The sequence below is a fragment of the Rattus norvegicus genome, chromosome 9 (assembly GCF_021556685.1).
Source record: "Rattus norvegicus strain SHRSP/BbbUtx chromosome 9, alternate assembly SHRSP_T2T, whole genome shotgun sequence".
NCBI lineage: Eukaryota > Metazoa > Chordata > Mammalia > Rodentia > Muridae > Rattus > Rattus norvegicus.
The window spans coordinates 40,041,937-40,068,944 of record NC_141542.1 but is presented as its reverse complement, the minus strand read 5'-3'; the positions used below and the strand labels follow the sequence as shown (position 1 = coordinate 40,068,944).

The 27,008-nt window shown below is 42.0% G+C and overlaps 1 protein-coding gene and 1 long non-coding RNA gene across 44 annotated transcripts in view; one reads left to right on the top strand and one right to left on the bottom strand.

The window, feature by feature from the left end:
- The window catches only part of Rims1 (regulating synaptic membrane exocytosis 1), a 499,822-nt gene that overhangs the window by 289,770 nt on the left and 183,044 nt on the right, over positions 1-27,008 (top strand). Inside the window, exon 1 of one of the 42 annotated variants that reach the window (XM_087567877.1) lies at positions 14,395-14,698. In XM_087567877.1, the coding sequence (XP_087424003.1) occupies positions 14,584-14,698 (115 nt within the window). In that variant the 5' untranslated portion in view covers positions 14,395-14,583. 42 annotated transcript variants of the gene reach the window in all.
- LOC148003661 (uncharacterized) overlaps positions 13,441-27,008 on the bottom strand; it is a 43,083-nt gene continuing 29,515 nt past the window's right edge. Inside the window, exons 2-3 of one of the 2 annotated variants that reach the window (XR_015629054.1) lie at positions 23,380-23,572; positions 13,441-14,620 (exon numbers count right to left, since the gene is read on the bottom strand). This is a non-coding gene — a long non-coding RNA (uncharacterized LOC148003661). Of the gene's footprint in view, positions 14,924-23,379; positions 23,573-27,008 lie in introns of both variants that reach the window. The other variant, XR_015629053.1, reaches the window with a different exon arrangement.

The following is a 27,008-nucleotide window of genomic DNA, read 5'->3' as shown; positions in this document are numbered from 1 at the left end:
GACACTAGTCTCACTTGATACCAACACTCCACAATGTCCTAGTTTTATTTCCACTCCTCCTCAAAGACCCTGTAAGCTAGTGGCATTTAGGATTCCAGTAAGTCCCTGTGAGAAGCGGCAGAGTTCTGTGGGAGAACAAACACTTAAGAAAAGCATGTTTAAGTGAGGAGCTATTTTGCCTCAAGGTATCAGTGGTTCAGTTCAGTTGATAGCCCCTCAGATCCATTGATTCTGGGCCCAAGATGAGGGAGAATATGGTAGAGGGATATGAGGCAGTGGTTGTGCAATTCCTGGCAACCAGAAAGGGGTGGCGAAAGAAGATGGGGAGTAATGACTATAGAATGAATGAATATTTCTGTGATAGAATTTCTTCCTGCAGCCCCTTATTCTACCTTAGTCCATGAGGTAGTGTCACCCAGGTTCAAAACAGGTCTTCTTTCTTAGTTAATCCTCTGCATATACTCTCGAAGACACACCTAGTTGTGGGAGCGTTCATCTTAGAGATGTACCCCAACCAGTTGACAACCAAGGTGTCTATATATTTGTCTGATACTCAAACTATTTACTTAAATACTAACTTGCCCCCCCCCAATGATCCATGTTGATCTCATAACAGCAAAATTAATTCATATTATCGCAAATAGTTCCCATATTCTTTTCTGTTAAATACTGATGACAACCAGAGGGATGATGGTGATGGTGGTAGTGGTGGAGATGATGATGTAGTATGTGTTTGCATCTGCCATGGCACGGATGTCAAGGTCATGGGAAAGCTTTGTGAAATCTGTCGTCTCCTTCATATATGTGGGTTCCAGGTATTGAACTCAGATGACAAGCTTACATGGCAAGTGTCTTTACTAATTGATCCATCCTATGAGCCTTAAATTCTTCATATTTGTAACAGTTCCTACATTGCTCAGAAGGTGAAATTCAATGTTTTCTCAGAGCCTAAAAGCAAATGCTTTTGAGGCTCTCTAAAATCAAAGACAAGCTACAGACTTGTGTACAGTAGCACGGAGTGTGTGTTTCCACTAAAATAATGGAGGAATAATTTTCTGTTTGATTCATCCTTATTGTTTGGCTGTGAAATGTTTCCCCATGGGCTCATACAATTTTACACTAGGCCCCAGCCAATAAAGCTCTTTCCTGAGGTTATTGAACCTTTGGGACTGTGGACTTGGTAAAAGAAGTTGATCACTGAGAAAGTGGGCAGCCTTGAAAACTGTAGTTGCTCTGGTTCTACCTTGAACTAACTCACCCTCTTTGTCTGTCTGTCTGTCTGTCTGTCTGTCTGTCTGTCTGTCTCTCTCTCTCTCTCTTTCTCTGTTTCTCATCAGTGCCATATAAGAGGCTACTGCTGTAAGATCCTCTTGCCAGAGGAGACCATAGTTGTGCGTTCCCCACCATGATTGACTGCATAAACCAAAACAGATCCTTCCTCCCTTAAGTTACTTCCTTTGGGTATTATCACAAGGATATAAGAGAGATTAGTATTGCAAGGCTTCTTTATTATATAACCAAATAATGGATATAACTTTAAGATTGGATTCCTTATTGTGAGTCACAGTTTAGAGGTTTTGGGTCATGGTTGGAATAATCTATTACTCTAGTCCTGAGGATGGACATTGAAGAGGTAGGCATACATGGTACAAGGAGAAGGCTTCCCTCGTGGAAGGAAGGCATGGAGGGAGGGTCAATTAATTGATTGAACAAAGGAGATATCTGATAGTTTTTCCCCCTCATGTTCTTTTCTGTATCCATATCAAATCAAATAGTGTGATTCACTATATTGGGTACATGCCAATTTAAGCCAGTTCAAAGTCAAGGGCAAATATCAAAGTATCATGGTAAGTTTGTCTCATAAACAAATTCCATGTTTATTTAGAAATGTATGTGCCTGGGAAGAGGGCAAAAAATAACTCACATTATGTTTGGAGAAGAGAAAAGAGTGTGCACATCCAGGTGTTCTTTAGAACTCCAACCCAACACCTGGAACTGATTTTCTAACAGACTAGCAGAAGTGAGTTCTGCCTCAGAATGTCCCCGTGTTGCTTGGGATTTTAGAAAAGAGTCAAGGAACAGATCAGTGGCCTTGATACTGCTTGAAGCAGGGGGTTGGGAAGAGGATTCAGTGGTTAGCAGTGTGTGCTGCTTTTGCAGATGACCTAGTTCAGTTCCCAGCACACATGGTGAGTGGCTCATAGAAGCCTATAACTCTAGCTTCAGGAGATCTGATGCCTTCTTCTGGCCTTCATGGGAATATCACATGCACATTCCCAACACAGACATGTTCATACACACACACATACATGGACATGCACACAGAGAGAGAGAGACAGAGAGATATGCACACATGCAGGCATGCACACACACACATGGACATGCACACACATGGACATGCACACAGACATGCACACACACCCACACACACACACATGCACACATTTTTTTAAAATAAAAATTTGGAAAAGAAAATTTTAAGTTATCTACTTTGGTGTAATAACTGGGAAATCTAGAGAACATTTGATGTAGTTGTGATGGTGGTTCTAACAGCTTATCGTTCCTGTCAGTTTGGAGGTGAAACTTCTAGAGAATGAAATCTGAACTGCCAGTCCTTTATCTACCCTCCGGAGTTCAAGCCTGCCTATCTTGCGTCTCACCTTCTCTGGCATGCTGCTCCCGCTGACTGATTAGTAGTCCTTCCCTGACTTCCACATTTATCACTGCCTTCTCTGTCTTGATTTCTTGACAACATTCTGCCCCTTAAAATGCCCTCCAATGCCAGGACTTGAATTTCGCTTCCTCCTCTTGAAATTCCATGACTGTCTAGATATTTCCTTTTGTTTCTAGTGTTGTTCTCGTTTTTTTTTCGTTGATGTCTGTGTTTCCAGAGGGGAGCAGATCATAGGCTTGGGTGGAGGTACAATGTTCATACACTTACATTCAGCTTCGGTAATGAAGGTTTCAATTTGCTTACGTAGAAATGCCGTTTTCAGTGATGAATTCTTTTTAACGAGTAGAGGTATAAACTTGAATAGAGAGGAAAATATACACTAAAATAATATGGATAACTGAGGGTGGGAACAACCACTTTCCTATCCTTTAATTATTGCCCTATCCTTCCAGCTTATTGATTTAATGCATTTGGAAAAATTAATGCAGTCAACAATTCTCAGGAGGATGAGTGACAGCAAATTAAATTTGGGGGTGTTGCCGAGTGGTAAATCATTCGCCAAGCTTGTGGGAGGCCTTACTCTCTTGTCTCAGAAATGCGTTTCTTTATTTTATATCTTGGACTTCCATTGTTTTGAAGCATAAAGTCACTTAGTGCGAATTGACTGGTAGCCGAATGGCCAAGAGACAGGGAGCTGGGAACGAAATTGGCACAGAAGCTCTAAAGGATAAACAACAAACGTTAGATTTAGGGGCTGCACAGAGTGGGTCATTTGAGAAATTATGAATTATGTTGAAGACTAAGGACCTTTAGGAAATCTTCCATTAAACTGAGCATATAACACTGTATCATTCAGTAAATGGGGAGTTGAAATTATGATGGGGATTGCTTAAATTCAAGTCAACTTGATGCTTAGAATTTCTTTTAAGGCTCATTTTTTTTTTCCTCTCAAGGACTCCTTTCTCATTCCCTGACCTCTTCTGGTACTTCTCCTTCCTACATATTCATATATGGAAATCTGAGGCTAAGCTCTACCCATGGAGAGAATATACAGTCTTTCTTTCTGACCCTGCATCACCTTATTTAATATGCTATCCACAGTCTGGTTATCATGACTTCTTACACCTATCTTTTTCCAACTTCATTCTTCCTCTTGGTAGAATATATCCTGTATTGATTCTTCTGGCGAAAGGCTAGTAAAATGCCACTGACCAATTAGCATTTCTTAAGTAACAGTATCTTGGGGCACATAGCTTGTGCTTTGATTCTTCCAATACAAGATGCAAAGGGTTCTGGGAGATGAACGGGGCTTTTTCCAGCTCTATTGAGTGGGGGAACCCGTGTCGGAGATTGTTATCCATTGTCCACGGTGAGGCTACACCAGTCTCCCCGTTGGTGGGTCACTATTCCTCTTGGCTTTCCTCCAGATTTTAACTCTTCATCCATCTTTCTTGTTTTCTTTTGAGTAACTTTTTTTTAAAAAAATAACTATGCTTTTTCGCATAGAGTAGAGAATATAGTTACACTTGCGTTTCTATTTTGAACATCTCACTATTTTCAAGAAGAAAAAAATGTGAAAGCGTACTGAGGGAAGTAAGGCAAGAATACATAGAACACTGGGTTTTCAAAGCTCATTTAGACACAGTATAAGCCAGAGTAAACATGGTCCTTTGCACGATCTATTTGACTTTGTCTTACTTACTTATCCTGCTGCTATAATAAAATACCCCAGCAAAAGCAACTTAAAGGAGAAAAGACTGTTAAACGAGGTTTGAAGTGACAGTCCACCGTGTAGGAAATTCATAGAGGCAGAATCCTGAGGCACTGAGTGCCAATCCGCAGTGAAAAAAGCAGACATTGAATGTCACTGCACAGCTAGACTTCTTCTTGTTCAGCCCAAGATTCCAGCACAGCATTCCAAGACGCTGCCTAGCTAGGGCGGATCTTCCTGCTTGAATTAACCAATCAGCATGATCCCTCCCAGGCACGCCAGCAACTTAATCACTTCTGGATTGATCAGTATTAGCCGTCCCAGCAAGTCTGTAGATGGCAGCTTGGGGAGATGTTTCAGTGACTTTCTTGTTGCTGTGATAAAACACCAATGTCCAAGACAACTCTTAAAGCCTGCTTCCCCGTGACACACCCCCAACAAGGCCACACCTCCTGGTTCTTCCAAAACATTTCCACCAACTGGGATCCAATATTCAGACACATGGCTAATTGGAGGCCGTGCTCGTTCAAACCTTCATATTCCACACCCTGGATTCCATAGACTTGTGGTCTTATAATAATGCAAAATGTACTTCAAAAGTCTCCACAGCCTTTTAGACTCAACACTGTTGAAAGGTTCAAAGCTCAAAACTCTCTTCTAAGTCTCAAGGGAATCTATTAACTATAATCGCCCGTAAAAATCAAAAATCAAATTGCATACTTTTAGTATACAAAGTCACGATGTACACTATAATTCCAAAAGAAATGAGCAGGGGACATGGTGAAGAAGTCATGAGCCAAAGCAAAGCAGAAAACTCCAGATCCTCAGCTCCACGTCCAATGTCAGAGGACAGCTGGCTCCGTCCCTCTATCTCTTTTGCATGTGACTTACACCTCTCTCTTAGGCTGGTTCCACTACCTGTGTACAGTTATTCTTGGTAGGTATCTCATAGCTCTGGTGTCTTTGACATGTAAGCCCTCAGTTGATCCTGAGGCAAAGCCTTTGGTCAGCCATCATGGACTCAAGCCCTCTAACACCTTGAGATCTCCAGCACAATCATAGCTTCTCTTTCACAGCTTCCAGCAATGTACTCTCAGGGTCTCTTACCCTTGCCAAGGTTTCATGCAATGATTACCCTGACTCACATTGCCTGGCCCCAATGGCTCTCCTCATTTTTCTCGTATCCCTCATGACTCCAGAGTCAGAACTACATGGGCCACACTTAATTTGGGCTGCCTGCTTGAGATGGAGGCTTGCCCCTGGATTACATTTGCAGAAGCCATTTTCAGCAATTCCTTTTTTTTTTTTTTTTGTTTGCTTTAGGAGCAGAAACCTTTCTTAGCCTTTTTTCTTTCACTAGTTGGAAGAAAAGCTGGGAGGGATCTTTCCCTGAGGTTTCCCCATCTTTTCATTCCCGTGTAGAGCTGGCTTCCTTTTTATCTTCTTATCAATTCCATCACATTAAATTTCCTGGTACCCCTTTTTCTCTTCAAGCTGTATCACTTGTATTTGGTTGTGCCCCGTTCGTTCTCATTCACTGACGATCATACCAGTGGTTACTAATTTACATACCACAGAGTCAATGTTAGACATCCTGAAATTTTTTCCAGCAAAGAGAGGCGTCCATTACTTTTTACTTCATCATCTCGTAAATTCTTAGAACAAGGGCAGAGAGCAGGACGAGCTTGTGGTGGCTTGCATAGGCATGGCCCCCATAGACTCATGCATTTGAATGCTTGTCGCATAGGGAATGGCACGATTAGGAAGTGTGGCCTTGTTGGTGTATGTGTGGTTTTCTTGGAGGTAGAGGGTTGCTATGGGTGGGTCTTTGAGGTTCAGAAGCTCGAATCTCGCCAGTGTGTCTCAGTCTCCTTCTGACATTTGATAAGAATATGGAACTCCCAGCCCCTTCTCCAGCACTGTGACTTCCTGTACACTGCCAAGCTTCCCACAATGATGATAAAGCTCTAAACCTCTGGAACTGTAAGGCAGCAGAAGCGTTTTACTTCATATGATTTGCCATGGTTTTGGTGTCTCTTCACAGGAGTAGAAACCATAATTAAGACAAAAGTTAGTACCAGGGACTAGAGTATTGATGTAAAAGGCCTGACCATGTTTTTGTTTGGAGGAATGTGGACTTCAGGGCTATGGATTTGAAAAGCATTCAAATGCTTTAAGTGGGACATACTGGGGTATACTGGGGCATGCTAGTTGAAGCAGGGAAGGCAAGTGATGCTAAGGGTGAGGCTTGACTCAAGAGGTTTCAGAGGAAACGAATTTAAGTTTGTGACCTAGAGACTGTTCTTGCGACATTTTGGCAAAGAATGTGGCTGCTTTTTGCCCTTGTCTGAAAAGTCAGCCTGAGGCTAAAGTGAAGAGTTTTGTCCTGTGGTTGTTGGTGGTCACTCTTATGTAGATCTATAATAAAAAAGGAGCAGGCTGAGCAAGGGAGACTACAAAGTGTGCAGTTGGAGGAGGAAAGGGGCATCGGGAAGTGGAACGCGTTCAAGGAGAGAACCGGATTAAAGAAAAGACCGATATTAAATGGATTAAAGGGAGTGGTGAGCTCAGGTCAAGACTCCACCCAGCTAAGCTTCCAACGTGTGCAAAGGAATTAAAGAAAAGGCTAGGTCCAGAGGCTTTGCCAAAATATAACCGGAATGGCTTGTAGTGCACCTGCTGTTCCTGTCTTTGCTTCCCTCTGAAGCCTTTTAAGCTGGGTCTCCACGGTCCACATAGCTTTCAGTCCTATGATCTTCCAAGCTTCTCCCGGGGTGGTCATCAATCTCTCCTTTCAGCAATCTGCTTTCCTATTCAAACGTCCCAGGGTCTTCCCACATTCATTCAGACACCCAGAGCAGTCCCACATTAATTCAAATAAACTAAAATATATATATATTTTGAAAACAAAAAAACGGACACAAACCAAATCTGCGTGGTTAGATCTGTCACAGCAATACTCCACCGTAGTATCAACCTCTGTATTAACTAAGACAGAAGTTACTTTTCTATTTCTGTGATAAAGCACCATGAGCACAGACACATATAGGATGACTTTGGATGGGGTTCATCATTTCGGAGGGAACAGAGTCTAGAGTCTGCCACCTTCATGGTGGGTAGTAAAGGCACCAGACAGGCAGGCATGGCGCTGGAGCTGTGGCTGGGAGCCCACATCCTGATCCAAAAACTGGGAATGGCCCGGGTTTTTAGAAATTTCAAAGGCTACCCCAGTGACACGCTTCCTCCATTGGTCACAAATCCTACCTAAACAACCAACCAATTAGGGAGCGATTACACAACCATGTGAGAACATGTGGGCCTGTCTCATTCCAACCTACTTTCTACTCTGAGAAATCGCTGGCTGTGGTTTACGTTGTCGAATACTTAAAAGATATTAATGGGTTTCAAATAGAGAAGGGTATCACCTGGATTAAAAAGTAAATATGGAAGGAAAATACAAATAACTAAGTAGAAACCCCAAGTTTTCATGTAGCATTCCTCCCATGCAGTAGGAGAGTAGTCTTGATTCTTTTGCCCACTGTATGAATTCTTTTTAAACTTGCTATTTGAAATCTGTCATATTTTGCTTAACTCTTATCCTTGGGTTTTTCAGCCTGTTGTTTTTATAGTGAAGGAACAGTTTCTGTCTATGACAATAGTGAGAAACTGAATAGCCCGCTAACCTAGTAATAAAGAACACTCCATTGATCCAGACGGCATTACTTGACTTGTAGCCCAGCAGAGACAAATGAATGTATCCCTTTAATGGCCTTCAAACTTAGAAATATCGTTTACAGATGCCAATATAACACAGAGGAGAAAGCAAACCAGGGTGCCATTTGAGGCTCTTTGGAGCTTATATGAATATGCCTAAGATTAATAAATCAAAAACAGTCAAGTTCTCCTGCAGAAATTTAAAAGGGAGTGTCTAAAAGAGACATTGCTGAGTTGGTGTCAGCGAAAAGTTCTTAGGTTCCGGGAATGAAATAGAGAACAAGATTTAAGTGTTTGTTGGGTAAAGTTTAAGCAGTGGCCTGTGGGTACACCAATGCCTGTAATGGGCAGGAGCTTGGGACTCAAAAGCACATAGGTCCAGAAGAATTTTGTCCTCAGAAAATTCCGGGGGATTGAAACTAACATTTCTTCCTAAGACCAGGACATTAAAAAGTGCTTTTCCTACAGTGGAAGGAGGGTACATCTTAAAACTTCATGTGCCTAAGATAAATCCATAATCCACTTTGTCAATGAGCTCTGGGTATAAGAAACTGAAATCTGGGTGGTCTGGATAGTTGATGTTGTTCTTCCTATAGGGATGCCATCCCCTTCAGCTCCTTCAATCCTTCCCCTAGTTCTTCCACTGAGGTCCTCCGGCTTGGTCCAATGGTTCGCTGTGGGTATCTGCATCTGAATTAGTCAGGTGCTGGCAGAGCCTCTCAGGGGACAGCCATACCAAGCTCCTGTCAGCAAGCACTCCTTGGCACCAGCAATAGTGTCAGAGACTTCCAACCAATGAGTATACATGGAGGGACCCATGGCTCCAAATACATGTGATGCAGAGGATGGCCTTATCTGGCATCAGTGGGAGGGGAGGTCCTTGGTCCCGTGGACGGTTGATGCCCCAGTGTAGGGGGATGCTAGAGCAGTGAGGCGGGAGTGGGTGGGTAGGTTGAGGAGCTCCCTCATAGAGGCAAAGAGGAGGGGATCGGGATGGGGGTTTGTGGAGGGGAAACTGGGAAGGGGGATATCACTTGAAATGTAAACAAAATGATTAATTAAAGAAAGGAAGAGAGAGAGAGAGAGAGAGAGAGAGAGAGAGAGAGAGAGAGAGAGAGAAAGCAAGCAAGCAGACTGCTCAGCAGACCATAAGCCAGGACATAGCAACCCCCTTCCCCAAACCAGGTCATCTGCATCAGCTTCTGCCTTACACTTCCTTTGAGTTCCTCCTCTGATTCCCTCAATGGACTCTGATCCAGGAAATGTGAGCCAAATAAAAATCTCCTTCTCTCTCCTCCTAACCCCAAAGAAACGAAAATCTCTTTCTGTTCCTGAGGTGGATATTGTGCTTTAATCCTAAACTAAGGTGTGTATGATCAATGTAATTTTGGACAGGTGTTATCTCGTTCTGCCATACCTTTATGACCCAGCCCTAAGTGTGAAACCCTTCACATTCCCTTACGTCGCATAAGGTAAGACAGTGTGCCCAGAGTATGTATTTTGTGGCTTTTTCACTTGGACTCCTCTTTATTTTGACATATTTTCTGTTATAAAAACTCCCCCCCCGTGTGTGTGTGTGTGTGTGTGTGTGTGTGTGTGTGTGTGCACGTGCACATGTGTGTGTATGGTGGCAGCGGAGGGGCATCGGATGTGTGTCCGTGCCATTTCTACAGTGCCCACGTGGCGGTCGGTCAGAGGACAACTTTGTGGAGAGAACCTCTTCTGCTACCTTCTTGTGGGTCTGGGGATTGAACTCTGGTTGTCCAGTTTGCCCGCCAAGTGCTTTGACCCACTGAGCCGTCTTGCTGCACCCCTTTCGCCTTGTGTAATTACTGTCATTTATGGAGAGGTGGCTACTAGTGGCTAAAGCATTTGCACTTGCCTCCAGCTATTCCTTTAAACATGCCATTCTAGATTTCAAAGTGTGCCACCTTGCTTGGCCTCCTGTAGTAAATATGTCGGTCAGTTGCAGGCACGCCCGGGAGACATCCCGTGTAAGATGAGTCAAGCCCTAAAATGTTGCTCCAGGATCATGGTCTATCCTTACCTGTCCAACTGTCAGGCAGATTGCTTTACCTGCCTCTCTCTGTAGCATACCTCATATTGCTACAGCTTCATCTTGAAACCTTAGTAATCTGGGCTTTGGACATAACACAAATTGAGCTAAATTATATTGCCCAATACTTGAAGATATACTTGCCTTCTAACACACTAAAAATACAAGTGTGTGGTCATGCATAAGGTATCATTGTTGAAACTAGACTACAACACACACCCCTGCATGTTGATTTGAGTTTGAGTGATGTGGGACACAGTCCCTTGATGGTATCGATTATATTGTCCCTATTTTACCTTTCCTAAATATGTTCAGGCTACACAGTTTATAACCAGGCTTCTATTGTACAAAGCCCTCCCCCCCTCCCATGGGAGACATAAATCCTGATAAACATAAGTGGAAGCCTTCTGTCAAAGAAAATTAAAACTAGGAACGATTCTCTAGCTACCAGAAAATTGAATGAAATACACCACTTTCTCAAATCCTGCAGTTTTATTCCTCCTTATGTCCTCAGAACTAACCCTGCACTCTCTCACGATCCTGTCGTTCTACAAAATGTTATTTTGTATCGTGACACGCTTGTTTGGACACGTATAATTTGGATGGCTTTTCGTATGCTGGTTAGATTATCTTTTGGTAGATTCTTATTATTACCTACTCATGTTTTGTAGGTTAGACTTAGGGCAGTTATGTCGGTATGGTAGTGAATAAACAGAGGACTTCAGTACCGAAGTGCGCACATATCAGTCAGGGTGGTGCTGATAGCCGAGCTGCTACTCCGGGAGCATGATCATAGACATCTTAATGACAGCGCAGGACATGGAACTGCGCCTACTCTTAATGAAACCACTCCAGCTCGACCCTGGATGCCCCCTCTAGATCAGTGAAAACAGAAGTCATTACTTCCCTGTCTTTCTTGTTAATGACCATATCTTTTCTAACATAACAGGAACGAGAATTAATAATGCAAACGTTTCCTCTACTGCTACGAATATAAGGCAGTTGCCAAAAAAAAAAAAAAAAAAAAAAAAGTACTCAGACTTGTTTGACTGGTGTTAATGGACCCCTAGCCAGTCCTCAAGGCAGCACTTCTTGAAGCCTTCAGCATAGCACACCGAGACTATCTTAGAAACAACTAGAACATGCGGCCTGATCTGAACCCAGCCGATCAGGGATCTTTCCACAAGTCCTTGCTAGTAGCTTCATACACTACCAACATCAGAGCATGGCGATACCCAATAGAGTTTCAGGAAAGAGCTAGGTAGGTCATTAGTAGCCTATAGGGTGTTGTATTCCGATGAGTTTCTGAGCTTCAGCTGTCAGTCACTAAAGAACACAGTGTGTGATATCCATGAGGTAGAAGTCACTCTCCAGCCCCAAGGAGGTGGTGAGCTGAACCATTGTTAGCATGACTGGTGGTTGTCACCGTCGAATTCAGACCCTTGCTGTGCAGCTGACCTGCTGTGTACGTCTGGAGTCCTGAAATATCATCGTTTAATATTTCAATGCAAAAAAGCTTAGTCTGAGTATGCTTCCTGTTTACTCAATGTTCTGAATTTGGGCCTAAGGGAAGAATCTACCAGACACATGCATGCCAAGAAGCTTGAAAAGAATTACAGAAGAGTGTCAGTGTAGGGTTCTCCTTTGGACACTTCCAGAGAAGCTGAAGAGATGGAAAATCGCTGTGTGCTCTGTGTGCAGTGAAGGGAAACGGCCCGGAGAAAAATACCTGAATGTAAATGTTTCCCTTCATCATCTTTTACAAGAATTGTGTTTTACTCTTGGTGGTAAAAATTAATAATGCCCGTCTTTCTCAGGAGGTTCCGTGTTTAAGCAGATTCGACAGCAAGTTAATTACACACTCTGCATCCGATTTGTCCTGCTGGTGTTCCTCAAGTACCGGTGGGTTAATAGAACACAGTATGGCTTGGAAGGAGATAAAGATAATCAATGCAGAAGCAATCTGTTATAGCTGGATGACCAGTCTCAGATCAGTATCCCCACAACTGGATTCTCGATGTGCACACTTTCCAAGGCTACTCTCTCTAGATACCCTCATTTGAAACTGCCTGCCATCAAATGGAAGCTGTCGAGCTTTATTTTTAAGTTTTCACTTTCAGTATGGAGTATATTTTGTGTACTTATCCACCATCCAAAAAATTTCACAACAGAATTAGATCTTGAAGAAAGTAATTTTATGTTCTTTTTCACATTCTTGGCCATTACCTACATCCTTCAGCCTGTCTTGTTCTCTTTTCTTTGTGTTACACTATATCCACATGTACAAGTTTTTACACACACACACACACACACACACACACACACACACACACACACACATATATATATATATATATATATATATATATATACTACATTACTAGGTAGATTCCATATATGATAGGTAAAATGTGAGTTTTTCTTTCCAATTTTATGACCTCTCCTAAATTCACACTGTCTAGGTCGATTCATTTACTGAAAAAAAAAATTTTTAACTTCATTTTCCTTTATGGCTGAGTTGTGCATACTTTGGATCCAGTTAATTCTGATATGTGATCGCTGTAGCATATTTGATCACACTGTGAACCCTGAGATTGTGTTAAAGTAAAAACCTGTTTCTAGTTAGGGAGTGGTTCAGTCCTTAGCACAGACCTTTGATCCCTTGGCTGGAATGCAGACGTGCCTTTTGTACACACCTCTAATCCCTAACAATGAAGAAAGTAACCATGTTCAAAAGTGATGTCTAATGGAGTGGCAGACAAAGTGATGACTCAGAGAAAGATTTGATACATAGGATATGCCCAGCTCTCATAAGGACAGGCAACAGAGGCTACTTAACAGAACACCACAGAAAAGAGAGAGAGAAAAAGTGAGAAGGCAGTTTTGCCGGGAGAGTTTTACAGAGACAAGTGGAAGAGAGAACAAGCTAGACACAGGTGAAGACAGAATGAGTCAGAGAATGAGAAGGAGCCAGAAGATTAGAACAAATTGCCGAAATTATTATATAGACAAGCAGAGCAATTCAGTCAGAGCCTGAGAGAGAATCCAGATTGAATCAGTCAGCTGGGAGAGGACGTTAGCCAGAAGAGCTGAGTCGAAGCAACCAGTGAGAGCTCAGAAAGAGTAAGAAAGGGTGAGTTTATTCTACAGCAAGTCTCAGAGGCTGAAAACATTCTACGCCTAAATTATACTGTATGGAGGCTAGATGCTTCCAGGACTGGGCCTAGGTTAGCAGGCAGAGGTAGTAAGTCTCTAGAAGACAAATATAGCAGGCAAGTGACAAATATATTAACAATGATGCTTTTATTTCTTTGCAAGTTTTTAATGATAATTTTGTCACAGAATTTGCCATCTTGGATCATTTTCAGACTTGCCATGACATAGATGAATATCCTTTAGGAACTATAAAACGCATTCAACTACAAGAAAGTCTCAGCATTTTCAGCCTTTATAATATCATTTTTATTAAAATTCAAAAATAACAGGTGTGAGCAGGAAAGATTCTGAACTTCATTTGCGCGTATTGGTTTTGGTGAAATAACTCGCAGGGTAGAAATAGAAAATATTTTTTTTTCATAACGGGAGCATGAATATTATCTATCAAGATGTCCAAATTTTCATCTTAGAAAAGTGCTATACTATTGACACCTGTAGTATCAAGACTTATTTTTGAAGATTATTCTGAAAGACAAACAAATCCAAAAAACCCCCTATTTTTACATAGCCATATAATAAATAAAAATACTATACATAAAATAAATGGCAAATACAACTACAGCATAATTTCATTAAACTTTCTCGGAAGTAACACAGAAGTTTTTTCTTTAAAAATCTAATGTAAAACTGTAAGACGCGCTCCTATTTACTGAATTTTAATGGTAGTGAGCAAAAGCTGACAAGTAACACTTCCAGAAATCATCACGACGACTAAAGGCCATTTCATTGTCATAAAAATCCTTTATTTAGCCCTCTCTACAAATAAGCTCACAGCAGGACAAAGGACACTAGTTAAAGTAATTTGGGCGACAAGTAAACATAAGGAATGGCTAGGAGCATAGTGTCATCTGGCAGAGAACCGAGAGCTTATTTCCTGAATCCTGTGGATCTGCTTAAAACCCAGCAGAGATGCCAATATGCTTCTCCTCAGTAAATGCTACCAGTCTTCGCACTGCCAGGCCCGTGGAGGTCTGCGCATGGTCTTTTATCCAAGCAATCTTTTGGGTAGCCGCACGGCGCCTGCCATGACCCGAGTCAGTCATGCAGGGAGACTTCTCCCGTGCTCACACCAACGTTTTCCTTCAGTTTCCATTTTCGGATGCTCCTCTTATTCAATGATAGAACCGTGGAGATGGTGGAAGAGGTACACACTCTTCTCCGATAAGGGCTCGGGCAGCGGAGAGCGACTGTTCTTGGGCTCTGTTTCTTTGCATGGTTGCTGTGATGTGTGCATCTGGGAGGCCCGTCCCTGCAGAAGGGTGGGGAGAAGAACTGAGGTCTGTTGATTCTGAGGCGGGACCAAGTGAGACCCACCGAACATGTGCTGGTAAGACTGGGGAACCGTAATTCTGCTTCATTCTCTTTCCGGTTGTATCTAAATCTATATTAAGTACTCCAGTCGTATCCATTTTTTCCTGGTCTAAATACCCATGTGTGTTGTACAAGGTGCAGAGTAATTTTCTTGCATTTCCTAAATGGAGCAACTTTTTCTTTGTCAACTTTATCTTTAATCCGTTTTTCCGAAATGAGATCACAGGGTTTACAGAATGGCCTGAAGATGAGAGAAGATCCGATCTATTGATTTCTGTTTGTGTGTACTAGTCAAGTAGAGATTTAAAGATTAGGAAGTCAGTAATAATAAATTGCTTAATTGTGCGTGGGTTTTGGATTTCGGGCAGTGTTCATGCTTCATGATCAGAGACCGAGGAGCAGGGCAAGTCAGAGCCATCATTTACAGAAATCAATCTGAGCCAAGGACAGGAGCCTTGTCACTTTTACAAGACAATGGGTACTGGGTTTTAGTGGATAATCCAAAACTTTAACATGCACAGGCTGTCACGCAGCCTACAGTGCCTGTGGGTTAAATAATGTGAGTGTAGCCCACGCAGGATTGCAGCTGATATTAGCCTTGTGGGCTCCCTCTCTAAGAAAACCAGTGTGCTGGGCTTGGAATAGCCATGGAATCGCAGTCGAGGGTTAGGCTGTATAGTCTGACACTCAGAGGAATTCCTGTCACTCAAACTGGGAAGAGGTGTTTCAAATAAGAACTAGTAAGTAAGTCAATAGAGTTGGTATAAATTTCTAAATTAATAAAACTGCAACTGATTTTTTTTTCTGTGTTGTTGGTCTTCAGTGATATCCGTCACTCTGCATGATATATCATGACATGTGAAATCCAGAAATGACTGAAAAGCTATTTCATAAAAAGGGACCACGGTAGCTCTTTTTCTCTAATGTTGACTCTTTGTTTCTATTCTGTAAACTGCCTGCTGCTCATACCATTTCTCAGGCCTGATTGCTTTATTAAGGATTTTTGTTGTTGTTATTGTTCTATTAAAAAATTATCACCATTTGATAAATGCAATTAAGACAGGGCCATTTTAAGAACGCAAAGAAATTATACACGAATACTATAAATGTATGAGATAGGATGAGGGATAAATATCAGATTAATAGCATTGAAAGTCTGTCATCATTTAAAATTAGCACACACTAAGAGGTCCATAGGGTGGTAGAAAACAGGAACACGTAAGTATGTAAGAGGCAATCCTTTGAGTTTTGGCACAGAATCAGCCCGAAGCTTTAAATTCTGATTAATTTACTGATGTGGCTTATAAGATCCATGATGGGGTGAGGTGTGGTCATGACAATGTGTTTAACTACAGAAAATGAATAAGTATCTGAAAGTTTTGGCTGCCCCCCAGTCCTCATGCCTGTGTTGGTCTGCACGCCTGTCTGTAGACTGTGGCTTTGCAGTTCTTTCTTAGGACACTCACACAGCAAAAGAAACAAGTTTTGCAAGTACGGCCTCCCACCCCACTTACTGCTCTCAAAACAAACTTTACTGGTGCCAGAATTGGGAAAAGAGATTTATAACATTACAGACCCCAGCAGAGCAGCCCAGATCCCCTCTCCAACAAGCCACTTGCATAATATCCAATATTTACAAAGAACTCAAGAAGTTAGACTCCAGATAACCAAATAACCTTATTAAAAATGGGGTACAGAGCTAAACAAAGAATTCTCAACTGAGGAATACTGAGTGGCTGAGAAGCACCTAGAGAAAAGTTCAAAATCCTTAGTCATCAGGGAAATGCCAATCAAAACAACCCTGAGATTCCCCCTCACACCAGTCAGATTGGCTAATATCAAAAACTCAGGTGACAAGAGATGCTGGCCAGGATGTGGAGAGAGAAAAACAGTCCTCCATTGTTGGTTGGATTGCAAGCTGGTACACACACTCTAGAAATCAATCTGGAGGTTCCTCAGAAAATTGGACCTGAGGACCCTGATATACCACTCCTGGGCATATACCCAGAAGATGCTCCAACATATAACAAAGACACATGCTCCACTATGTTCATAGCAGCCTTATTTATAATGGCCAGAAGCTGGAAGGAACCAGATATCTTTCAACAGAGGAATGGATGCAGAAAATGTGGTACATTTACACAGTGGAGTACTACTCAACTATTAAAAACAATGACTACATGAAATTTTTAGGCAAATGGATGGAACTAGAAAATGTCACCCCGAGTGAGGTAACCCAGTCACAAAAGAACACACATGGTGTGCACTCATTGCTAAGTGGATATTAGCTCAAAACCTCAGAATACCTAAGACCACATGAAGCTCAAGAAGAAGGAAGACCAAAATGTGGATGCTTTAGTCTTTCATAGAAGAGGGAACAAAATACTGGTGGGAGGAAATACAGGGACAAAGAGGGGAGCAGGGACTGAAGGAAAGGCCATCCAGAGACTGCCCCACCAGGGGATTCATCCCACATGCAGTCACCAAATCTAGACACCATTGTGGATGCCAAGAAGTGCTTGCTGACAGGAGCCTGATATAGCTGTCTCCTGAGAGGATCTGCTAGAGCCTCGCAAATACAGATGAGGATGCTTGCAGCCAATCATTGAATTGAGCATGGGATCCCCAATGGAGGAGTTAGAGAAAGGACTGAAGCTGTAGGAAGAACAACAATATCAACCAACCAGACGCCCCAGAGCTCCCAGGGATAAACCAGCAACCAAAGAGTACATGCGGAGCAACCCATGGCTCCAGTTGCATATGTAGTAGAGGATGGATAGCATTGTAGGACATCAATCAGAGGAGAAACCCTTGGTTCTGGGAAGGCTTGATGCCCCAGTGTAAGGAAATGCGAGAGTGGGGAGGCAGGAGTGGGTGGGCGATGGGTGGGTGGGTGGGGGAGCACCCTCATAGAAACAGGGGGGAGGGAGATGGGATAGGGAGTTTCCAGAGGGGAAACCTGGAAAGGGGATAACATTTGAAATGTAAATAAACAAAATATCTAATAAAAAATAAAATAAAATAAATAAAAAATTCAAAAAAAGCCAAACATAACGCCTGGGCCCAGTTTGAAGTCAAGGGAAAAAAACTTGGCAATTGCATGTGAGTCCAGTGAGATATCATCTCAGATCAAGACAAGTTCCAAATCCAGAGCCCTGTGTTTAAACCACATGACCTTGGGAATATTAATAAACTTAGCTAAGTCTCACTTGTTGGGTCCAATATAATTTTATCATATCCCTATAAATAAATGAATTAAATAAAATTATCAGAAAATTTACACATGCTCGACATGTAAAAGACCTCTAGGTATTATGTATCGCTTTTTCTGTCTTCTTCCCCATGCTGCACTCTGGTTAGCTTTGGACTGATATTGGATTAAAGCACACCTGGAAGTTTGTAAAAAGAAAAGGAAAAAAATCCCCAAAGGTCCTGTGTGGGGGTAAAAACTGTTCTTTGAGGGTGGGGGATATGTATAAAGTAGTCAGTTTGCTAGACACTGGTATTTTTTAGTTGTTACCATAATTACAAGACACTATTTTTTTTAAATCCTTTCTCATGGGATTTCTTAGGCAAGTTCATGTTATTTAAGTAAACAGATCATATTTGTTTTAAATTTTAGTTTTCTTGGATATTTTATGTATTTACATTTCAAATGTTATCCCCTTCTCCCACCTCTCCCATACACCCTTACCCCTCCCCCTGCTTCTATGAGGATGCTCCCACTCCCGCCCACCCACTCCCATCTCAACACCCTACATTGAGGAAAGAGGCTTTCACAGGACCAAGGGCTTTCCTTCTTACTGATGCTGGAAAATGCCATCATCTGCTACTTATGCAACTGGAGCTACGGGTTGCTCCATGTGTATTCTTGGTGGTTTAGTCCCTGGGAGCTCTGGTGGGGTCTAGTTGGTTGATATTGTTGTTCTTCCTATGGGGTTGCAAACCCCTTCAGCTTCTTCAGTCTTTTCTCTAAATCCTCCATTGGAGTCCCTTTGTTGAGTCCAATGGTTAGCTGCAAGCATCCTCATCTGTATCAGTAAAGCTCTGGCAAAGCCTCTCAGGAGACACCCATATGTATTTCATGTTGGCAAGTACTTCTTGGCATCAGCAATAGCGACTGGTTTTGGTGGCTGCATATGAGATGGATCCCCAGGTGTGGCAGTCTCTGGATGGCTTTCCTTCAGTCCCTACCCCACTCTTTGTCCCTGTATTTCCTCCCATGAGTATTTTGTTCTCCCTTCTAAGAAGGAATGAATCATCCACATTTTGGTCTTCCTTTTTCTTGAGCTTCATATGATCTGTGAATTTTCTCTTAGGTATTCCAAGCTCTTGGGCTAATATCCATTTATCAATGAGTGCATACCATGTGTGTTCTTTTGTGACTAGGTTACCTCATTCAGGGTGATATTTTCTAGTTACATCCATTTGCCTAAGAATTTCATGTAGTCATTCTTTTTAATAGCTGAGTAGTACTCCATTGTGTAGATGTACCACATTTTCTGTATCCATTCCTCTGTTGAAGGTCATCTGGGTTCTTTCCAGCTTCTGACCATTATAAATAAGGCTGCGATGAACATAGTGGAGCACATGTCTTTTTTATATGTTGGAGCATCTTTTGGGTATATGCCTAGGAGTGGTATAGCTGAGTCCTCAGGTAGTACTATGTCCAATTTTCTGAGGAAACTCCAGACTGATTTCCAGAGTGTGTGTACCAGTTTGCAATCCCACCAACAATGGAGGAGTGCTTTTCTTTCTCCACATTCTCGCCAGCATCTCTTGTCACCTGAGTTTTAGATCTTAACCATTCTGACAGGTGTGAGGTGGAATCTCAGGGTTGTTTTGATTGGCATTTCCCTGATGACTAAAGATGTTGAACATTTCTTTAGGTGCTTCTCAGCCATTCGGTATTCCTCAGTTGAAAATTCTTTGTTTAGCTCTGCAGTCCATTTTTTAATAGGATTATTTCATTCTCTGGACCATATTCCTTTAAGTTAAGGACAGACACCAACTCTCCCTGAGTTATCACTTACCAGCTTATATTACGAAACAAAGTAGAAGAAGCCTCCCTGTGGGCTTGGAATGTTCTGGACTGGGTTAGAGGAGTGTTTCCCAGTCTGCTACTGTTTCCAGTGACCGACTGTTTTACCATAATTAAATGGAACTGGGATTTCTTGAGCTAATTTCCCTTCCTCTGCTAGTGTTGCTATTGCTCTTTAACACAAGATAAGATATGGATGTAGTATACGTAGGTGATTTACTGATAAAAATGATGATTTTTGCCTCATTGACATCCCTGTTACACTATGAATTATATGACTACAGGCACCCATCCCTTGATGTCACAGATATACTCCTGTCCCACCCCCCCCACCCCCAGCTCCCTGTTTTAGGTATGTCCTTTTGTCCTCTGGAGCAGAGCCATTAGCAGTGGGATGATCATACAGGAGAGTCTGAACAAGCAGTTTTCTTCTGTTCCCAACAGTCGCTCCTGGCTTCTGTTTTATGTGCCCTGGTGCAGTTGTTACCACTGGGTGCCGTGCACCGTTTAGGAAAACTGCAGAGGAAATGATCTGTGACGAGGGGCTTGGCAGGACCATTCCCAGGGGTTGATAATGGGATCAGATTATCTCAGGTGAGTTCAGGGGGTGAGGGGGCGTCTAAAGTTGGCAAGGATCTGTTCTACTTTGTCATTGGAGATCTCGGATAGCACAGTGAAGTGTCTCTGAGAGAACAAGAGGAGATCAAGAGCATCTGCCGGAGTCTTCCTCCTTTGATAGCTTTCAGGGACCACAGAGCTTCCTCTCTGACTGACTGCAAGGGCAGACCGCATCCCTGTACTGCTTTAGGAAATGGTTAATTTGGGGGCTAGAGGGCTTTGCTGTGTGCTGCCGGGAGAGACTCAGTTCAGTACAGGGCAGAACGGCATAGATTAAAGCAGTGATCAATGAGAATCCAAGCACTGCAGAGATCTGATTCTATGACAACAGCACTCAGGGCCTTGTTTAGTGTTACCGTTGTGTAATGTGTGTAATGTTGGGGGGACTGCAGGGTTTGGTGGGGGGGTGTTTCATTGAGGTATCAAGGACCGTGGGGAATTTTATTTAGATTTTTGCACGTTGGCAAGTTTTTTTTTTCCCTGTGTTTTGGGCTTCTGCCTTTGCTAGCTGGAATTTAATGATTTGGTGTCAGTAGCCCTTTACTTAACCCTTCCGATGCCGCTGCTCGGCTTGCTGTGCTCCTGCAGTTTCTACTACTCCATACGTTGCATTCAAGGGCAGGTAAACCAAACCATGCTATTAACCGTAAGATGACTATAAGGCTAATGGGATTCGATGTTGAATTATGCAAAAGGGTAAGATATTAAGATGCATCCTTTCTATTCTACCGGAGAATAAGGAGTACTTTGCTTTGGAAGTGGGAGCTACATAAATAGATACTTTTAAAATGTAGATGATAATCTGGTCGCTTTATGTGATGTCGTTCTCGATTTTGAATGTGTATCCGAAGTGTACATCGGGTAGTATGAGCTTCAGTGTTGTACCGAACTCACAGCTTGATGTAGAGGGTACTTAGGTGATTTGGGAAGAGTCCCTTTGTGTTTTCTGATTAATGGAAGATACTTTGTTTTCATTGTTGACTGAGCTGTTTGGGAGGCTTCGGGTGCTTTGTCTTAAAAATAGAAAAACACAAGCTGCAAACAGAGCGTTCTCTTCAAGGGTTTGGAAAAGGCTGCCCAGGTCTGATTTCTTCTGACCCATCCAGGGTCTGGATTGGAGATCAGTGCTGTAAACAGGCCTGCTTTTCTGCCTGGTGCTAGGTTGTGGGCTAAGAAAAACAATGTTGATATAAGGGTGATCAGCGTGCAGGCGTGCAGTCGGAAGAAACTGCATGCCTTTGGGGGTCAGAGATTTGAGGGTGTGACCTTGGGGATTAATATAAACCAACCTCTTCTTTCCCTGATTTCTCTTCCACCAGAGGAGAGAGCACTTTCTACTGCTGCTGTTAGTGGGGATGGGATAGCAATTTAAGGTGCTCTACATCGTCACATGCTGATTTCTGCAGAGAAACAGTATGCTTTCAAACATTTAAAGAGATTGCTTGCTTTCCTTAGTAACACCCCCCACCCCCTGATTTGTAACATTGTAGCTTGTGCTATTTTGCAGTTTTTATAAAGGTGGAGACCAGCTTCTTAAAAATTAAGCTGGTAAATCCCTTGGCTTCACTGTAACTTCTTTTCCAAATAGGGGCTGAGTATTTGCAGTACCCCTAAAAACTTTCTGTTAGACCTCACTGCTTGGGAGGAAAGGCATCCCGTGGTGGTTTGCTGCAATGCTCTGAGGGCGGAGAGTACACAGGCCCAGGGGGTTCTCTGGCAGCTGACAGGGTCACGAGCTTCCTAGCTGCTCTCTTGTTGGAGATGTTGCCATCTCTTCCCAGAGGGTGATTTTTAAGAAGTCTACTTCCTGCCAGGGGCAAACTCAACATCCAGAGGATCCCAAGCAGGTGGGGAAGTTACAGCTCCATTCCATTCACAAGTTTAATCAAATATGCCCTTTTGGATTACTGTAATAATTTATTGAAAACTGAACCACAAACTCATAGACTGACTTATAATTGCTTGTGGACAAAGTCACACATTTGTGTTTATGGCTACCCCCATGGCATGTTGCTCCCAGACCTTTACCATGATGAGAGCAAGCCTGAGGCGGTGATGATTCATGGTTTCCTGAATATGCACAGCAGAGAGGAAAGAAAGGTCTAGTTGACTCTGCTGAGCTCTCTGGAAATGGAATAATTTACCATTTCTACTAATAAACCTAGGAGACTGGTAACTTTTCCCATAGTGACTCCTCATCCTCTGGGGTTCTGGGTTCTGGTATCTTTCAACTTCCTATCATGTGATCCTGTTATTGAGGGATTAGCAGGACCTTTGAGAAAAAATAGATACTTTCATTTTGAAGTAGGACCTCTTGAGTACCAGGGAGTATCCTCTTACAGGAATAATGGAAGTCGTTTGGAAAGAGAAATTTAAATGCAGATAACAACAACAGTGCATAACCTCCCTATGTGCTACATAACTACTTTTAGTGAGTGGAATGAATTGTATGCTATCACAATAAGGCCCATTGTTTGCAGTAATGGATGCCTAGTTTTCAAGTAATTATTTCAGTGAATATATTTTATCCATTACATCTTTAAGGACTTGTGATATAAACTCACACTGTGATGAGCCCCAAGCTCTCAGTATATTTTAAAGACAAACTCAGAAAGATTGGTTATTAAAGTAGTTGAGTTCTAAAGACTTCTAAGAACATTATTGAATTCTAGTAATACCTAGCACATATTTTATATTGATTAGTAGTTAAAAAGGGGGCCAGCAGGTTATATTAGCTGGTAACGGTGCCTGACTCCATGCCTGACGAGTTGAGTTCAATTCCCAGGATCCACAGGACGGAGAGAGGAACAGACTTCCTATATGTTGTTGTCTATCTCCACACTCTCACTGTGGTATGCATGTGCCCCTCCTATGAATCCATAGATGTAATTTGAAAATAGTTTAATTTCAGGGTTAGCACTTCTGGTCACATATGCAGAGACTATAAAAGGTTTGGCAGTCATCTCAAACATGTCTCTGTGTAGCATCTATTTTTGAAATTGTTGACGAAAGTAATTGTGGAAGAGAGGTTAACGTACCTGTTTACAGTATTGCTCTTGCCTTAGCTGGCTTCTAAAAATACGGCTTACTGAAGTCTAGACGGTCGCAAGTGCTTGATCAGGTGAATTGACTTGCTTCTGTATGATTCTCCAAGTTCCTTTCCGTACAGTTTCTTGCTTTCCCGAGTGTTTGTCTTCAGTGGGAACCTTGTCAAAGCACCCTGCCCAGAACCTGCAGTAAAGGAGGGGTTTTAATCAGATAAGGAGAAAGCACCAGCTGAAGAAGAGCGGTGCTTTAATCCAAGTCACTTACACCTCCAGAACCTTTATATTTTAATTTGGAGAGAAATATAGAATACATGTAACATCTGACATTTGCATGTGTGATTTTATATTGATAAGTTACATGTAGTGGTATAAATATATTTCAAAGCTTCAGTTCCCCAAAGCACCAGTAAATGGTGATTATATACATTTAAGCTTTACACAGAGAGATTACAAGTGACTGAAAGCAAGAATAGCAGCGCTTTCGGGAACAGATCTGCATTCATGGAAAGCCATGTGTTGTCTGTACCTGAACACTCGCCCATTGTCGTCCAGAATGACCTTGGAGACTAAGATTTCTTTTGACAGTAGCCTTCCTTGACGTTACATTATAACTCTCTGGGTTTACTCAGAGCTGGCATTTAGTTCTCGTGATCCCTCTTTTGTTATTGTTTATCTCTTTCCCTGGTTATGGGTTGTTGTTACTTTGTGTCCTATGTTGGAGTTTACTGTGATCAGAGCTGTGCACCGAGGAAGAGAAAGTCATAGATAAAAGACTCACAGAAGAAGAGACTCTTCAGCTCTGGAATCTGAAGAGTATTGATGAAAGCCAATGGTTTCTAGTGAGGAAAAGAATTGGTCTTGGCTTTTATTTTTCCTGCAGGAGATGACCTTTTCTGAATTTTTCACAGTCTTTGAACACTCTCCACAGTTGTCTTGATTAGCTCAACAAAACCGGACTACGATGGCCCAGGTTCTTATGTTCGCGGTGTACATGCTTGTAGTGGGAAAAGGTAAAAAGGGATTTTCCACCCCAGGCTAGCCCTGGCCACTCTCTGGCCTGAGTGGTCTCACTCACAGACTCTCTGGTCCAGAGGTCTCAAAATGTCTCCACCCGACTGGTATGGAGAGAAAGGAGAAAGATGGAGAAAGAGAAGGATGACCCAGATCCGTGTGACTTTAAATAGCTATGAATATCTTATAAGGGAGAGATAATTACAGGACAGTTTGTCTTATCTAGGTGGGCCGTTTATATAAATATCAACCGGCTCTGAGTTCACTGTGTGGAAGTTTTGCGGGATGAGAATTTACTGATATAAATCTGATTGATAAAGTACAAGCCTCTAGAGTTTTGATTTTGCTGACTGCAGGGAGTGAGGCCACTGGGGCCAGAGAGTAGCCGGCACTATCGTGGAATGGAAAATCCCTCTTTATTATTTCTGACTACACGTGCAAGTTTTAGTCTCAAATGAAGTGCTTACATCCAAGATTGCTGTAGGACAAAGGGTCTTGGTCTCTGTCTCTGTCTCTGTCTGTCTGTCTGTCTCTGCCTCTGTGTGTGTATGCATGTGTAATCTGTGTGTTTGCTTGTGTGTGTGTGTGTGTGTGTGTGTGTGTGTGTGTGTGTGAGAGAGAGAGAGAGAGAGAGAGAGAGAATGTTCACTTAAGCATGTTTTGATCGTGATTGAGTATTTTGCGTGTATGAATTGTATTTTGTCATCGAAGCATTAATATGTCACTTTGAAAAAGCCAATAGAACTGTATGTTTTTGGTTGAAAGTACAACAACTATCAAGATTATACCTTCTGTTGATTTTACTCTCTTCAGCAGTAAATAATGGAAACCATGCAGGCTAGCGTAATATCTACTTCTAACATTTAATGTTTGGACAGCAGAATAAGTTAAAAAAAAACACACAGTTTTTGAAGTTGAAATTATTTGCAAATACATTTCAAACCTGCCCAACAAACATTCCATATTTAAAACTAAATGGTACTCATACTTCTACTAGCTAGAATAAACGTAAGACTCAGTTTAGAGTTCTGTTGTTCTGCTTTTGGTTTGAAATTGAAATTGTCCTTTAATCTGATATAAATGAAAGTAAATGCTGAACTTTGTGCCGGGAGTGGGGCCTAGGGCAGAAATCTTGCTTTGCATATGTTGGGTGCTTGAGCCCCAGGGTTACAAGGAAGACAAGTTCTAGGTTTGTTTCAAATGTGAGGGTGAATTATTGTTTTATTATTGGGATTATTAAAATCTCTTAATCATTATAAATGTGGTATTTCTTATAACTTATGTGTTTCTAGGGCTCAGTCTTGCTTTGGAATCTCACTGAGCTTTATGGAATGTAGTACATTTGTTATCTAACTAAGCTTTATGGAATATAGTACATTTGATAAGGTCAGTAGACTTATTGGATCAAACATGATATACATATTTTATTAGGAAAGAGTTAACCATACCATCTTTATAAATAACCACAGAATATATCCCTGGAAAAAAACACTTTTTCTGTATTTATATGAGCTTTTTTTAATCAGAAAAGGAACACCAAATGAGTATTGTTCATATTACTGCATTAATACCTAATTCAGTGTTTCAAAGGTGATTTCCGTGTTCACATTTAATCTCACCGAACCTATCCGATGGTGTGGCTGATCTGTAGCTTCAGTCCCCACCTCCTGGATGTTCAGCGAAGACGAGCTTGTTTATTGCCTTTGCTTTTACTTAAGAAATGTTAAGTTCCAGAAATTTTTAATTTTTTTTAATTTACTTTACACTGTAATCAGAGCCCCCTGCCTCCTCTCTTCCCAGTCCCAACCTTACAAATCCCTGGCCCCATTGTTCTCTACTCTTTCTCAGAAAAGGGGATCCCCAATCTTTTTTAAATTTTTTATTAGATATATTTCTTAACTTACATTTTCACACGTTATTCCCCTTCACGGCTTCCTGTCCATAAGCCCCCATTCCCTCCCTTCCCCCTCTCCCACACAAGTATTCCCCCCATCCATGCCCCTTATTGCCTCCCCCCATATTCCCCTGCACTGGGTGTCCAACCTTGGCAGGACCAAGGTGTTTCCCCCTTCCCCTGGTGCCCCAACAAGGCTATTCTCTGCTACATATGCAGTTGGAGCCCTGGGTCAGTCCATGTATAGTCTTTCGGTAGTGGTTTAGTCCCTGGAAGCTCTGGTTGGTTGGCATTGTTGCTTTTATGGGGTTGCAAGCTCCTTCAACTCTTTCAATCCTTCCTCTAATTTCCCCCAAGGGGGTCCTATTCTCAGTTCAGTGGTTTGCTCCTAGCATTGACCTCTGTATTGGACATGCTCTGGATGTGTCTCTCAGGAGAGATCTATATCCGGTCCCTTTCCACATGCATTTTCTAGCTTCATCAATCTTATCTAGTTTTGATGGATATATATATATATATATATATATATATATATATATATATATATATATATATATATATATATAAACCACATGTGTGTCAGGCTCTGAATGGCCATCCTTGAGTTGCTGCTCTAAACTTTGCTTCCATATCCCCTCCTATGGATATTTTTCCCCTTTTAAGGAGTGGGAACATCTGCATTTTGGTCATCCTTCTTCTTGAGCTTCCTGTGTCT